Source organism: Apus apus, chromosome 7, assembly GCF_020740795.1.
Source record: "Apus apus isolate bApuApu2 chromosome 7, bApuApu2.pri.cur, whole genome shotgun sequence".
Lineage (NCBI taxonomy): Eukaryota > Metazoa > Chordata > Aves > Apodiformes > Apodidae > Apus > Apus apus.
Genome location: NC_067288.1, coordinates 8734185 through 8748662, shown reverse-complemented (window position 1 = coordinate 8748662; position 14478 = coordinate 8734185). Strand labels below are relative to the sequence as shown.

Sequence of the window (14478 nt, the reverse complement as noted above, 5' to 3'; positions counted from 1 at the left end):
AGCTTATAAAATATTTAGTGTAATCCAAAATACAGATTTACTGAACTCCTGAAACACAGGCATTTTGGGTTCCTCCCCCACCCCCACTTTCTGGTACATTTCAAGTGGTGTTTTTCCACAAATAAAACATCTCAACATTTGGATAATCATCCAATCTGAATTCAGTCTTGCTAAATTACTGGTAATTTTTTGCAGGAAAGAGTTTCAAATTCTGTATGCTTTACACTGCACTTGGGGGGAGAGATGGAGGGTGGGAGGGAGGCGGAGAGACAAAGTTACAGACAAGATTGTGATCACTTTTCTCCCCATGCACGCATTCTTGTGCACCCAGCTTTTCTGGCTGCTGAAGCCCCTTTGGTTCTGCAACATCCCTGTGTGCAGGGTGCAGCCAGCCTGCCCTGGGCGCTGCAGCTGAGCAGCCCTCGGCAGCCTCAGGAGGGTCCTTTCCTTGCACTCCCCACTGCCGTGGGTGGTACAGGGATGGGCATCACTCCCCTCTCTCCCGGCCCTTTAGTCCAGCCTGATCCTATCAGAGAAGTTAAATTTAACAGCGGGTGAGTTAAAGCTGCCAGCGTCAAGTGCCCCGAGCTATATGAAGTGTGTTGTTATGTGTGAAAGGTACAAAGCCTCGAACAATTTCATTTAGTTCAGTGGGAGTTGCCAATGCTGGCTGTTAAAACACAGCCAAGACTTATTGCAAAATGACGGCTGGGAAAGTATTTGAAAACCAAGAAAATCCCAAAGCTAAGGTTTCTGCTGCAACATTCGGTCATTTTCACTGCACATCTATATGTTTTATTATTATTTAATCTATATCCTGTGAGGTGTGTAGGATGTGTAATGAAGCCAAAACGATATTGCTTTGGAAAAGTTATTATTTGTAATTTCCTGACTTTTCAGTATTTGATTTTTCAGCCTCAGTAATGCACTAATGCTGTTTTATGTGTTTAATATATAATTGGCTTGAACTTTTTTTCTTCCTTTTAACTGTCGATACGATGATTAGTTTCTGGTGGAAGAGTGAAAAGAGTGATGTTGGCCCATTACTGCAGAATCTATTTTATGCATTTTTCTTTTTTTTTTTTTCATTGCAGGACTATGCTGGTGAGGGAAACTTGGTGTAGGTGGGAATTTGGCTGCTCAGTGCCTCTCAGATGAATGAAACTTGGAAGCCTCTCAAGGACGGTGTTATTTTTCCTTCCTTTCCAAACTCACTGGAAACACTCGAGGGTATAAAAGCTTTTTATGTGTGTTTATGGGACGGTTCGTTTACTCCAGCGCCTTCCCCCACTGCATCACCTCTTAAGCTGTTTAGGAGACTGTTTGTTTAGCACTCGATAAAAATAAAAAACTAAACAGATTACCGCAGGTTCAATTAACGTGTATGACCTTTTAGTATGAAAACCTCCACTTTGCTCGCTGCGCATAAATAATATCAGAGGGATGTTAAGAAGTGTAAATTAAACACCCTCTCCTGACTCATCTGAGTAGCTTGTTTTGCAGCGGGGGAAGGTGTCCGTGAAGCAAAATACGACCGCCGCCGGTGCTGCCGCACGTCTGCGCTGCCCTACCCCACCTCCGCGGGGCCTCCCCCGCCCCGGCCGCAGCCCGGCCCCCGGGCAGGGGCTGCAGCCGGGCCGGGACCCGCGCACCTGCCGCGGAGGGTCCAGCGCCCCGAGCAGGGGCAGCCCCGCGGGCCCCGCCGCCTCCCGCTCGCCCCTGGCCCTCCCCCGCTGGGCTCAGGTGACACCGGCCCCGGCAGCTTCCCCGGGCCGCGGCGGAGCTTCCTGGTTCCCAGAAGGTGCCGGAGCGACTGCAACAGGAACTGAGAGACTGGGGGAGGAGGCGGTGCCGCCGCTCCGCTGCAGTCGCGGCCCGAGCCGGGGGAGCGGAGCAGCCATGGGCCGCCGCCCGCCGCCGCCGCAGCGCTGAGCGGCCCCCGCCGCCGCAGGGAGAGGGGCCGGCGCTGCGCCCTCGCCCCCGCCGGGCCGGGCGCTTCTCCCTGGGGGGCGCTGGAGCCGCCGCCGGGGGCCCGCGATGTGACCATGGACAGCAGGTTCAAGTGAGTGGGGGGGTGAGGCGGCCGGCGAGGGGCCGCGGCGGGGCTGTCGGGCGCGGCGGGCCGAGCCGAGCTCTGCGGCGGGCAGGCGGTGAGTAGGCCTCGCAGCCGCCCCGGCCTGCCGGGCCTGACAGGCGGGGAGGGAGGAGGAGGAGAGGGAGCCCACCCGGCGGGAGCGTGCGAGGGGCCGGGCGCGCCGCGGCCGCTGAGTGACAGCGGGGCGGGCGGGAGGCGGCGGGGCCGTGCGGGCGTTGCGCGCCGGGCCGGGGCGAGGCGGGACCCGGGAGCGGGGGGAGCGGGGCGGCGTCCCCCGGCCCGGAGCAGCGGGAGGAGGAGGAGGAGGAGGCGGCTGCTGCGCCGGTGGCCGCTCCCCCGCCCCTGCCGGCGGCCCCAGCGCCCGCCCTAACATCGCCCCCCACAGCCGCGGGTGGACGCGCTGCTGAGGCCGGCAGCCTCACCGGGTCACGCCGGGCCGGAGGTGCTGGCCGGAGCAGTGTCTGCTCTGCCGGCCTGCGGCTGGTGAAGGGGGCACGTGAGGTGGCGGCAGCTTGCTCCTGAGGCGGCAGCTTGCTCCTGAGGTGGCGGCTCCCTGCTCCTGAGGTGGCGGCAGCTTGCTCCTGAGGTGGCGGCTCCCTGCTCCTGAGGCGCCCACCCGGCGCGGCGGCCGCAGCCCGCGGGCCCGGCTCCCTGCTCGGCCGCCAGAGCCCCCTCAGGCCTGGGCAGCACCGCTGCCGGCAGCAGCTGGTGGGGTAAGGGTTGAGACGTTAATCCCTCCAGTAATTACAAACCTTCTTTTTGTCATTATGGTGTGGCAGGTGCAAAAGAGATTTTTAGGTGTTTGGAAGCAGTGCTGTCCAGCCTTTCCCATCGGGAGGCTTGGTCTTGCTGACACTGGAAACTGACGGGATGCTAAACACCAGTTTCAGAAATTGACAAAAATCTCTCTGTAGATATACCATGAATAAGCAGGCTGCTAGGGAGTAGTTGTAAAGGAAATGAGAGACAGTCTGACAATTCTCAGATTAGTTTGACACATTTTTGACACTTCTAAGCATAGTGGGATGTGAAGAGTAAACTTAGAAGCATTTTTCTGCAAAAGCAAATTTAGATTGGTATAGTGAAAGATGGAAGGCAACGTTACTTCAAAGAGGAGCTAGGAGTTGGGCTAGAAGCATTCATCTGATGTTTGTAACACTTGAACCAATTCACATGAAAAACCCAGCGTTGTGTGGCCTGGTTAGAAAGAAGAAGGGGAGAATAGCCAGAGAGTCTATACTCAGTGCCTGAGCTAGAGCAATGCCATAGGGAGATGTCACTTCTCTTAAAGGCAGGATTTTCGTGAGATGCTTTTCTGTGTGGCTCAACGAAGCCAACCCTTATCAGTTTCATTCTGAACCCACTTGCCAGCCAGAGGAACAATGGACAGCCTGTAGTAGCAGAGTAAATCTCCAATATCCTGGATTTAGGCTGTTGTAACTCAGAGCAGAATTTGATATCCTACTACACACGGGATCAGTAGATAGGGTTTTTTTCCAGCTAAATGCTTTTAAAATACAATGCAAGGAAAGACTGTGATATGGGCAAGTTATGACTTGGTAGCCTGAATTAGACTCAGGCTTAGATTAGAATAGTGTATCTCAGTTGATGATGGTGCGGAGGTCAGTGGAAGCATGTACTGAATCAATTAATTTGTGACAGCTGAAATTTTCCCCAGCTCAGCCTTTGGATTTCATTCAAAATTTTCTTTAAAGAAACAACAGGGTGTTAATTTTCTGCATGCTTTATTTGAAGGATTCTAGAAACCTGGAACCAAGTCTCAGGTATTTTTATTGGCTTAAAACTCCAGCTGACTTCAGTGGGAGCATTACCCAAGAAGGGAGTTCAAGGGTGAGCTTTTTATGTGGTTAAATAGATAATTTATATGGGTGCAGTTATATCGCTTTTTAAAAAATATAAATAGCAGTGTGCTGTTTATGTATGTAAAAGGTAGAGAGAAATCGGTGGTATAGTAATGACATTTAGAACTGTTTTAATAAATACTTACTTTGGGATTAGGTTAAGCATTAGTTGTAATTAGTGTATGCAGTTCACGATTATCAGGTGTGTTATTTGCTGGGGAGGTGAAAATGGCACTGGCCAGCACCCAGAGCTAACCATGATGGCTGCAGCAGATATGGAGGCTCCATCATCCCAACTAGCTTGGGATTGCGTCTCTCCCTAGTTATTGCATTGAGGTTTTCTCATTCCCTGAATCATGCCTGAGGTTCAGCCTTTAAAGTCAATGATCAGTATCCTGTGAAGAAGAAGCTAAGTGATTCTCAGCCTTATGGTGGTAATCATAGACATTTAAAGGGTAGTGGCTAAATTCGTAGAATTAAAATGGAAGTTTAATGATGAGATATTTCTCAAGTAGAAATAAAATGTAGCTTTAGAAAAGGCTGCCTGTGACTTCATTAATGTGTTTCAAATTGATTGTTTAAGAAGGATTTTAGTAGCACTTCTTTTCCAGCTGTTAGGTGTGACTTAATAGCTATTTGATGTATAATGCAGTGGCAGTATCACTGAAATAATACAGTTTAGTTTGTTTATCTTCCTCATTCTTTTTTAAGGCTGTAAAGGGAAATGTGACTTTTTGGTTGTTCTTTAGAGCTAATCTGATTTCTAATTTTATTATAATGAAATTTTAATTTAATGCTGTACAAGCAGAATGGAAAAGATATAGCCCAATTGAAATACTATCTGGAACATGTATGTGATTAATCCATTGTCTGCTTCTTCTAGGGAAAATCCAGAACGTACCTTTGATTTGGTACTGAAAGTAAAATGCCAGGCATCTGAAAATGAAGGTAATATACTATGTCTGTTAATATTTATTTATAGAAATGAGAGGTGGGAAAAAATTAGTTTGTACCCTGTTCTAGTGTAATTTTATGTTTTGAATTGTTGTTGGATTGGGATTGGATTAGAAAGTGACTGTGGTTCTTTTATTGCCTTTTAAAATCTGTTAATGTATTAGTTTATGGCTGTCCTGGGTTTTTATTGGTATATTTTCATTTTGGCTATTGTAAAAATATTTTTGTTCTGAGAGAAATACTTGCAACGTTTGGACTTGAAATGCATCTTCTGCAGTTTTGAAGCTGTAAAATGTTGATTTTGTAGAACATTTAATTTTAGCACAGCAAGTGACGTCTCTCTACTGGTGGAATATTAGTTTTGATCAGTGTGATAGGGGAAAAGTAACTTGTTTTCTGAACAACAGAAAGAGAGTTTCTAGATCATGTTTGGTAGCTGCTTTAGTTTGATACATGATGCAAACAGCAATGAGTGCTGACTTGAGCTTGTATTAGCCATCAATTCCATGTCTCTATAAGCACGTGGTAAAAGAGAGGTAGTAGTTCAAGAATTATCTGAGAGGCTTTTTTCCTCTTGGGTAAAAAGAAGATGGGATTTCCAGTGCTGAAATTAAAGCGAACTCTAGAAAGTCCATTGGGGGAGCTTGGTTCATGGTCTCATCTGAGGTTGTTGACCTTACAGAAACACAGGCAGAGAAGTCATGTTGTTGGGATTGTGTTGTAGTTAGGTTAGTCTGTGGCAACTGTGTTTTAGTCACAATTGTAAAAACAATAAGCTACATCTTAAAATACAGTATATTTCTTATCGTACTGTGCTAATGGATGCTATTTCCAGAGATTACTACTCTAACAAGCTAGAAGCCTGTAAAAGTTTATAGCCCCCAACTATTACTTTTTTAAAATTTCAGGCAATGTTTTGGTTAGTGGCATCATAGGTAGGTACCTAATATGTTTGCAAACTATATTTGTTGAAGAGAAAGAATTGTAGTTCTTTAGGTCTTTTCTTGACAATCCCAACAGGCTTTTCTCTACCTGTTGTATTATATGTTACCTGCTATTGATATCTCAAGTTCTTCTGTTTTTTTTCTTTTCTTTTTTTCTCCTTTTCTCAAGATTGTTCATTTCATTGTGGAGTAACATCTAGGTCCTGGTGCAGTCCTTGGGTATTTCTTTTTTTTGTTTTGTTTTGTTTGTGTTACCAGAGGGCATCCTTTGGTTTATTGCCTGCTTTTTGGATTTGCTGCTGGTATACTCATAGTTTGGAGAATCAGATGGGCTTTCCTAACTCTCTAGTCATTGTTGTGGTTGGTGTCATTGCACATCTTACCTTCTGTTCTCTCCTTTTTTCAGTTTTTACCTTAGTAATTTCATAGATGATGTCTGTGAACCCTGCTTAGCTATTTACTTGCCTTCTGATCTGTTCCTCACAGTGTGCATGTTCTCCCTGCCTCCACCTGACACCCCTTTCTTGGAGGCCTGTTCACATCTTGGCTTAGACCCCAGCTTCAGCCTGCAGATTTTATTCCCTTTCTTCCTTTCCCTTCTGAGAGTCAGACTGTTGATAGTCCTTTCAGATCTTCATCTTGGGACCTTGAAAACTTCAGGTTTTTTTTTTTCTGTCATTAGAACATGGATGTGTATCTTTTTAGTTCCTTTTCTCTTTCTTTTGACTTCTGATTTTTGTTTTGCATACTTTTGCCTCTGGTGCCATGATAAACCACTTCTTGTTACCTGCAGGTCTGTGAATGACCACCTACACCTGAATTCTGGTTGTAGTCACTTCTCCTGCCTCCCTCAGTGGATGTTTCATGCTGTTCATCAGTTCTCCTCTGTGGAGAGTAGCATCTTTAACAAATCTGAGTATCTCCTTGAGTTGTGACCTGAGTTAATGTGGAGGCTGTCTTGTGGATGCATCCTCTTTCATTCCACTTTTTGCTGTCATCCCTTCTGCCCTGCTTGGGGTCAGTTGCTGTTCATCCATGGGGTGGTCAAAGGCAGAAAGGAGGTCTGGTAGCAGCAGCATGTTGGAGTCTGTGGCATGTTACCAGCAAGTGAGGGGTTTGGGGGTGTTTCAGCCAGCCTGGAGGTTGTATTGATTCTTACATGAGTCCACAGCACAAAAGTACAGGCCCCTTTTACCAATCCAGTTGTGCTAACTGAATATTCCAGTTACCATCCTGCTGTACGTGGTGACTCATCAGGGATTCATTTTAATTTCTTTCATATTACATCTAATTCAGACAACAAACTCACTCTGGTGAGGGCTTGACATATTTACATATAGTATTGTGAGCACAATGATGTATCAAATTAATATATCTGAATGTTCAAGTTATTTAAAGAAAATTCACAAGGGACAAAAGTGTATTGTCTTCACTGCCACTTTAGAAATGGAGCACAAGGCTTGTCATGCTAAACAGTGAGCTTTCAAGGTTGGTTTACTATAAGGCCTAACAAATTTGACAGTTACCCTGTATTGTAGGTCTTGCCTTTAAATAGATTTTCATGCTAGGATAATCTTTTGAATATATCGTACTTGAAAACGTGATCCATTCACCTGTTTCTTTGCTCATGCCTCTTTCTTTCTTATGAAAGAGATTTGTGTTTAAATAGGGGCTTTCTCCCTCGCATCCCATCTGCTCCTTGTACTTGATCCTGAAGCTATGTCAGGGCTGAATTTGTGACATCACTGTCACCAGTGTTGCCGCGGAAATACCACAGCCACAAAATGATCATCTCCCTGCATGAGTGAGCAGCAGGAGAAGCCGACTTAGGAGAGAGGAAGACCTTACTGTGACCCATATATCTTTAAGCTTTTTCTTTTCAAGCTCTGCTACAGTGTACATTCTCCTGCATTTTAATTTTCCCGTGCCAGTGTGTAACTGTTCTAACAAATAACAATGGAGGTAGCCCTGCTGCATGTGTACCTATTAATAAGATGATGTTTTTATGAGGATGTTAAATGTTTGCAATAGCATGATGTGATGATAGATTTTGATGTTAAAATTATTATACTTTTGGAAGAGCATTTTAAGATAGCTTCTTAATTAAAGCGTAGGTCTCAAGGAGCATTCATTTTTCAGATCTGACAATGTCTTGGGGCTCTTCCAGCTATAAAGGATGATACATACAGGAAATGCAGCAAGGCTTCTATGTATTATGGAGTTTGTTCATTCATTCCACTAATTAATTCCAACATTGTTTTCTACTCAATGTAAACACTGAAAAGTTTTCATGTAGGTTAATATTAACTTATCTGAATTGGTTACAGGCTCAGTTGTGCTAGCTTTTTTTTACTTATAGCTAGATCCAAGTTTTGGTTTTCCATTGGATACCTGTGTGCAATTTAAGAGTAGCTTGCATACTTGCTTAGTTCTTAGTAATGTGTTCTTGACTGAGTAGAACATCTTTTGGGCTGCTCGCTCTCTGTGTTTTAAACTACAGGAGTGCACAATAGCATTGCTAGAATAGTGATCTTCCCACCTTTTTGTCATTTTTGAGGCAGGAGAGAAACAAGGATACTCTTTACATAAATATTTTTAGAATTGAGCACTCTATTGAACTAATTGCACAAATTGTAACGCTTTTTGTGGTTGCTGACAAGCTTTGATGATGCTTCACTGGGGTTATGTTAAAAAACCCCAAATCTTCTCTTCAGTGGAGGAGCTTATTGCCTACTCTTAGCACAAAACAGGGTATGGTTCCCTCAACAATTTAGACTGTATTGCTTACTGTATTTTCAGAGTAAATGATGCTTTTGATATTATGCCACATCTAAGACTTCACCTTGAAAGCTGCATTTCAACTGCCTTTAGACAGTTGAGGCATATATTCCGAAGAGGAGGAAAAAAATAAATCTTGAGGGCGAAGATCAGATTGTATCCTCATTGTCACCTTTGCAGCAGTCAATTAATATGTTATGTTGAAATATAGTAACTAGTCAGTGTAACAGCTTTTTTTGGGTGAAATACATAACTGGATTCTCGCAAAACTTTGAGATGAATTAAATTCTGTTCACCAGAGTTTGCCAAGTGACTGGGAGATGAATGCTAAGCTGTTCTAACAGCCCAGTGTTTATTGATTGTGAATTTGGCACGCAGTGTCAGTAGCACCTTATAGCAAAAGGTTTTATATTGCCTCTTGGGCAGCTGCAGTTTTGTAATTCTTTCCTGTGTCACTCAATGAACAGGCAAACAAAAGAAACAGTAAAAATATGTGCCCAATTTAACATCATCAGCTGCCTTTCTGTATTAAAATTTTGCTTACAGAAGACAACTTGATAGCATATTAATATTATCAAAGCTGTTGTGTTATTTTAAGGATGAACATGGCTCTTTAGCTTTAGGTTAAAAATATGCAAGTTTTTTGCACTTCAGGCTGAATCACCCTTTCTAGGTTTCAGGAGCTGTTACAGTGTTTCAGTTGTCCTGAGTGCATTGCCTTACATGAGGCCGTTGGTTCAAGATTTTAAGATGGTTGCTTCTGCAGCAACTTTACTCTGCTGACACTCTCTTGTCTCTTGGAAGTTATACTGCATCTAGTGCTGTAAGATATGCTTGAGCCTAGAAATTGACGAACCGAAGTAGTCTGCAGCTTTTTTTGGTGTTTGTTTTCCCCTTTTTCTTTTGTCTACCTGGGTCATTTAATCATGAAAAGTAAACTGAGTTTTTGGAAAGTTGGTGCTTCTGAACTTTTCCACATGACGAGTTCAAAATAACGTGCCAGTGTAGTCTTTGTGAAGAGTGTGTATTTATCTGTGTACCTACACATACACAGACATAATACATTCATGCATACGTATATGTCTGAGCTTTAGATTTTAGTTAAATGTGCAAAGATAAAGTTGGTAATTTAACTCATTCTAGAAACTGTATCCTATATTGATTTTATTAAAACTGGATTGCAGAGGCCAGACCCAAAAGACAGTACAAATACAGCAGCTAGCAGTAGAAAAGCAACGTGCAACAACTTTTGTGAGCATAAGATCTTCAACATTTCTGCCCCTGGTTTCCATAGAAGATGACTCAGATTGGTTTAATTTAGTGCAGTTAAAAGAGTGCTATTTGCTAAGCCTTCATTTTCTTTAATTATAACACATGAAATGCAATAAAAAGGCTCCACGGAGTGTGCAGGCAGATCCACTACTGAATGTCATGGCTTGGGTGTAGCACTCTTTTAGTCGTGACTTTGTGTTCAAGTTAAGAACAATTGTTTAAAAAAGGGTTGAAATTCTATTACTTTGTCTATAATTTCTTCCCTAAGTGATAGGAAGCCTTCTGTAGCTCTAGGGCTGGATATGTGTTTTTCAGAGGTGTTTAACAGGTTGTGTTGAAGTGCATGAATAACAACTGTAGTTAATCTTGCCTGTGCCAGAATGATAAAAAATCTTAGTGATACATGCTCTCTAAATTATTTTTCTTTAAAGTTTTGGGGTTTTTTTCATAAAAATTTCAAGGAAAAGCCATTAAATCCAGTTTTATAGTGTATTGGTGGAGTTAAGAACACAATTAATTTAATGAGGCCAGAAATGCAAAGTTCTTTGTATGAGTTTAGATTGTGGTGTGTAAGGTGCTCCTAAGTTACATAGTTCCAGGAAGGTCCCTATGCTGCAAGAAAGTTTAATGCAGGTATTAGTTCTGTCTGTGGGTAACCTGCTTAGCTTTGCCAGGGTTTTGATTGAGAGTCTTCCAAAGCTACTTTCAGGATTGTGATCAGAACAAGCAATATTTTCACAATTTTTTTTTTCTTTTTTTTTTTTTTTTCTTTCTCCACTTCTTTGTGGGGAGCTGTTTATTAACCACGGCTCTGAGCCTGTGGGTGTAACATGATGATCAGATATCTCTTTTCCTCTGCTGTACTTTTTTTTCTTTTGCAGAGCATCACTTGAAACTGATTAAAAAAGATAATTCTGTCAGTGCATACATGAAGAAGTCTGCAGAATATTTTTTAAGAGCAATTAAAACTTTTGATAACTTTAAATACTGCCAGCCTTTTTCCCTATTGGTTTTAATTGGAACAATACTAAATAAGTACTGGTCTACAGAAGGTTAGGTTTCCCTGACTACTTAAGGCACTCTGTTCTTCAGTTGACTATGAAGAACAATTATATATTACTGTGAACTAGATAAGCTTTCTTACAGGTCTCATATTTGTAAATTTTTAGTCTCAAATATGTGTTACCGTATTAGAGTATATTTTACACTAATCAGAGATTTTAAAGTGGTGATATCCAAAAATCTTGGATGAGGACATTTAATCCAGCCTGATTTCTCTACAGGTTTATTAATTGACTACAAGCAGGATATTTCACAGGCCTTTGAAGATTATGCAAATATTTTGAGGGCAAAAGCAGGTAGTGCTTGAGGTTCTGCATCACTTTTGTCCCTTTTGACAAAACCAAGGAATATAAAAATCATAGATTCATAGAATGCCAGCTTGGAAGGGACCTCAAGAATCATCTGGTCTAACCTTTCTGGGTACTACTTTAATTTATATGAGATGGCTCAGCACCCTGTCATGCTGTCCAATGTGGGGGAAACTACCATTTCCCTTGGGAGGCTATTACTAATGGTGAAAAATTTACCTCTTGTGTCCAGGAATCTCCCCAGGATCAACTTGTGCCCATTACCCCTTGTCTTTTCCATGTGACTCCTTGTAAATAGAGAGTCTACATCTTCTTGGTGGCTACCCTTTAAGCACTGGTACATGGTAATAAGGTCTCCCCAAAGCCTTCTTTTCTCAAGGTTGAACGAACCCAGTTTCCTCAGCCTCTTCTCATATGGCAGGTCCTCCAGTCCTCTGATCATCCTTGTGGCCCTTCCCTGGACCCTCTCCAGCCTGTCTGCATCTTTTTTGTAGAGTGGGGTATGCAAGTCAGAATTTGGCTGAAACTCTCTTATGTATGTGCACCAAGCATACCTGTAAGTCCTTCATAATTTATAAACTTTTGTGTAACTTTAAACCCTCCAGTTGTATCTAAATGAATGTTTTCATTGTATTCAAATTTCTTTCATTTAATTGTAAAGCTCCTCAGGGTATGAACAGCGTCTTCTGTGTCTTTGGACTGCCACTAGCAAGAGTGGGTGTTGGAGAATTATGAGCACCAAAACAATTAAGGCAACTATCATTTTGCATCTAAGATAAAGATTGGCATTTGATGGATTTTACCTTTTCCTTTTCTTCTCCAGAGATGGAGAAATGAAGGGTGGTCCCTCCAGTTTTGTGCTTCTCTTCACAGATGCAAAAGTGTGGAGGAACATGTTGCTGCTTTTCAGTGCCTCATTTCCTACATTTTTTTTTTTTTTCCACCAACCTACGGAGATTCTTGGATCTGTGTGTAATTTGGAAGCGGGTGCAGATATGTGTGTGTAGGAGGGAGCAGGGTGAGAGCTGGTGGAGAAATAGGTCAAGGAAGCCTTCTCTGCTGTCTCCTCCGCATTCTTCACTGGGGAGAAGAGACCTTGGTGAGGAGGGAAGACCCTACTCCCCAGCAGCGAGAGGACGGGTCCTGGGAAGAGCAGCAGGGCTCTGCTCTACTCCAGAGATTGCAGCTGCTGTGGTGTCGGTGCTGGTAGAGATGGATTATTCCCCTCTAGGCATTTGACCAACTGTGTCATTTTTTTCATGTAGTGCCATATGCCAGTTTTAGTAGTGTGATCAGGTTTTGGGTAGTGAAATTAAACAGGAAAAACTTGATGTGCAAACTAATACAAATATGAACTTTTTAAATAAAAAATTGTGTAAAATTGAGTAGAATGAACCTGCTAGTATTAATTTAAATAGATAGAAGCTGATAACAGCAACCTGTATTTTGTAATGTAGTCAATCATTATGAAAGTTGATGTTCCTGTTCTTTTTTCAGATTTAATTGTAGTTTTGTTTTAGTACTTAAGTATTTGAGATAGCTGCCTGAGGGATAGTTTGCAGACTGTTAAACTGCTTGCATTCAGAAGTGTTAAGAGTTTGCATATTTTTCTAAGCTAATGTCAGCATGCTCTGCCCTCCCACGCACCGAGCAGTCCATCTTGCACAGAGGTTTATCATCCTTTAAGGAGATACATTATGCTGCTAGCTCTGTGTTATGCTGCTGGCTCTATTCCTCCATGGCTTGCCTTTCCTGTATGGAGGGTTTAAAATCTGCTTGAAAAGCTTTGGTGACTGGTTAAACTTTAAAGGTTTAAAACACTTTTTGCAAAGCCGTAAGATGTCTCTCTCTCTAGCCTTGACTTGAGAAAACTGAAGTGTAGGGTTTCCTGTCTGGTTCACAGAAATCGTCTTTGTAATTCTGTTTTCCTTTGCCACCAGTGATATTATCTGGGGATGCAGATACACATAAATGCACATGCTTATCATGTGACTGTTAGGGTAGACACTTCCATCATTAAAATTAAATAAATTAAATAAAACATGATCAGGACTACAAAGAGAAGACTTCTAAAACTGTTCATGAAGGATTAAAAAAATCCCTGAATCCAAAATAAGTTTCCCAAGTAAAATGCTATCGCTATTCCTTAAGATAATTTTGTGTAATAAGAGCAACTTGAGCATAGCACCACTTGGCAGCTAATATGTTAAGAACCTTTTTTTTTTTTTTTTTTATGGTAGGCTGATGTGTGAACTCAAGATCCAGTTAAAAATATGACATTTACAGGTAGATACTTAGGATTGAAGGTTCTATGTGACTAACAGATAAAGTACTGAAATGCTGAAAACAAGAACTTATTATATTTGTCTTTGGTATTTTTCCATGTGTCTTGGAACTGTAGCTCTGTGTTTAGAACTGAGTAACTTGGGTGGACAAAGACTTCTTATATTTTGTGGTTCTGGTTTAGGTGAAAAGATTAAAACTTAATACTGAACCTTAGATGGAAAAGAGAAGAGAGAAAGCAGAAGTGGTGAGAGGAAAAAAAAGGCCAGAATGAGATTTTGGGTGTGGTGTCTGTGCTTCCTGAGCTGGGAAGGCCAAGGCAGCAGTTTAAAATCATGCTGTCTTCCTTTTCAAAATTCTTAATCCTTGTTTGGAAGGTACTGTCCAGTATTAAATCCTTAATTAGAAATAAGACTTTAACAACACCCTTAGATTATGTTTCCTAGAATTTGAATCTGGATCTGGTTTCTTTACATGTTTGAGTGGGTATTCAGATGTAGATTAAAACCTAGATAAAATTGCAAACTTGCATCTGAAAATAGCATATTATTTAGGATTTCTGTGTTTACTTTAGGACATATTTTACAAACTTTCTTAGTTAATGCTAAGTTTTATTAATCATAGAGGCATAATTGTCATAACCAAGATATTTTGCCATAAGTGATTTATTATTGCATTTTTCATTACACTCAGTGTAGGAAAGAGTGACATAAAGATTAGTACTTCTGCTTACCTTCTAATAGAGAACAAGAATTTCCTAGTCATCTGACTAGATACTGTTAACATGAAGGGTTTTATTTGTTGTTCCAGTTGAATGTGCTTTAGGACACATCTAAATATTGTAAGGCTATGGTGTAATTGTGTAGACAGACTCAAATGTTTGCTTTTGGGAGGAGGCAGTTATTTTCCTCTGTTACCAA

General features: G+C 42.0%; 1 protein-coding gene across 2 annotated transcripts in view; it reads left to right on the top strand.

Moving 5' to 3' along the window:
* The first annotated feature begins 1782 nt into the window (after positions 1–1782).
* DENND1B (DENN domain containing 1B) overlaps positions 1783–14478 on the top strand; it is a 151368-nt gene continuing 138672 nt past the window's right edge. For both annotated transcript variants that reach the window (XM_051625306.1, XM_051625305.1), the window contains exons 1-2: positions 1783–2062; positions 4841–4905. In XM_051625306.1, coding sequence (XP_051481266.1) covers positions 2046–2062; positions 4841–4905 — 82 coding nt within the window. In that variant the 5' untranslated portion in view covers positions 1783–2045. The remainder of the gene's footprint in view (positions 2063–4840; positions 4906–14478) is intronic.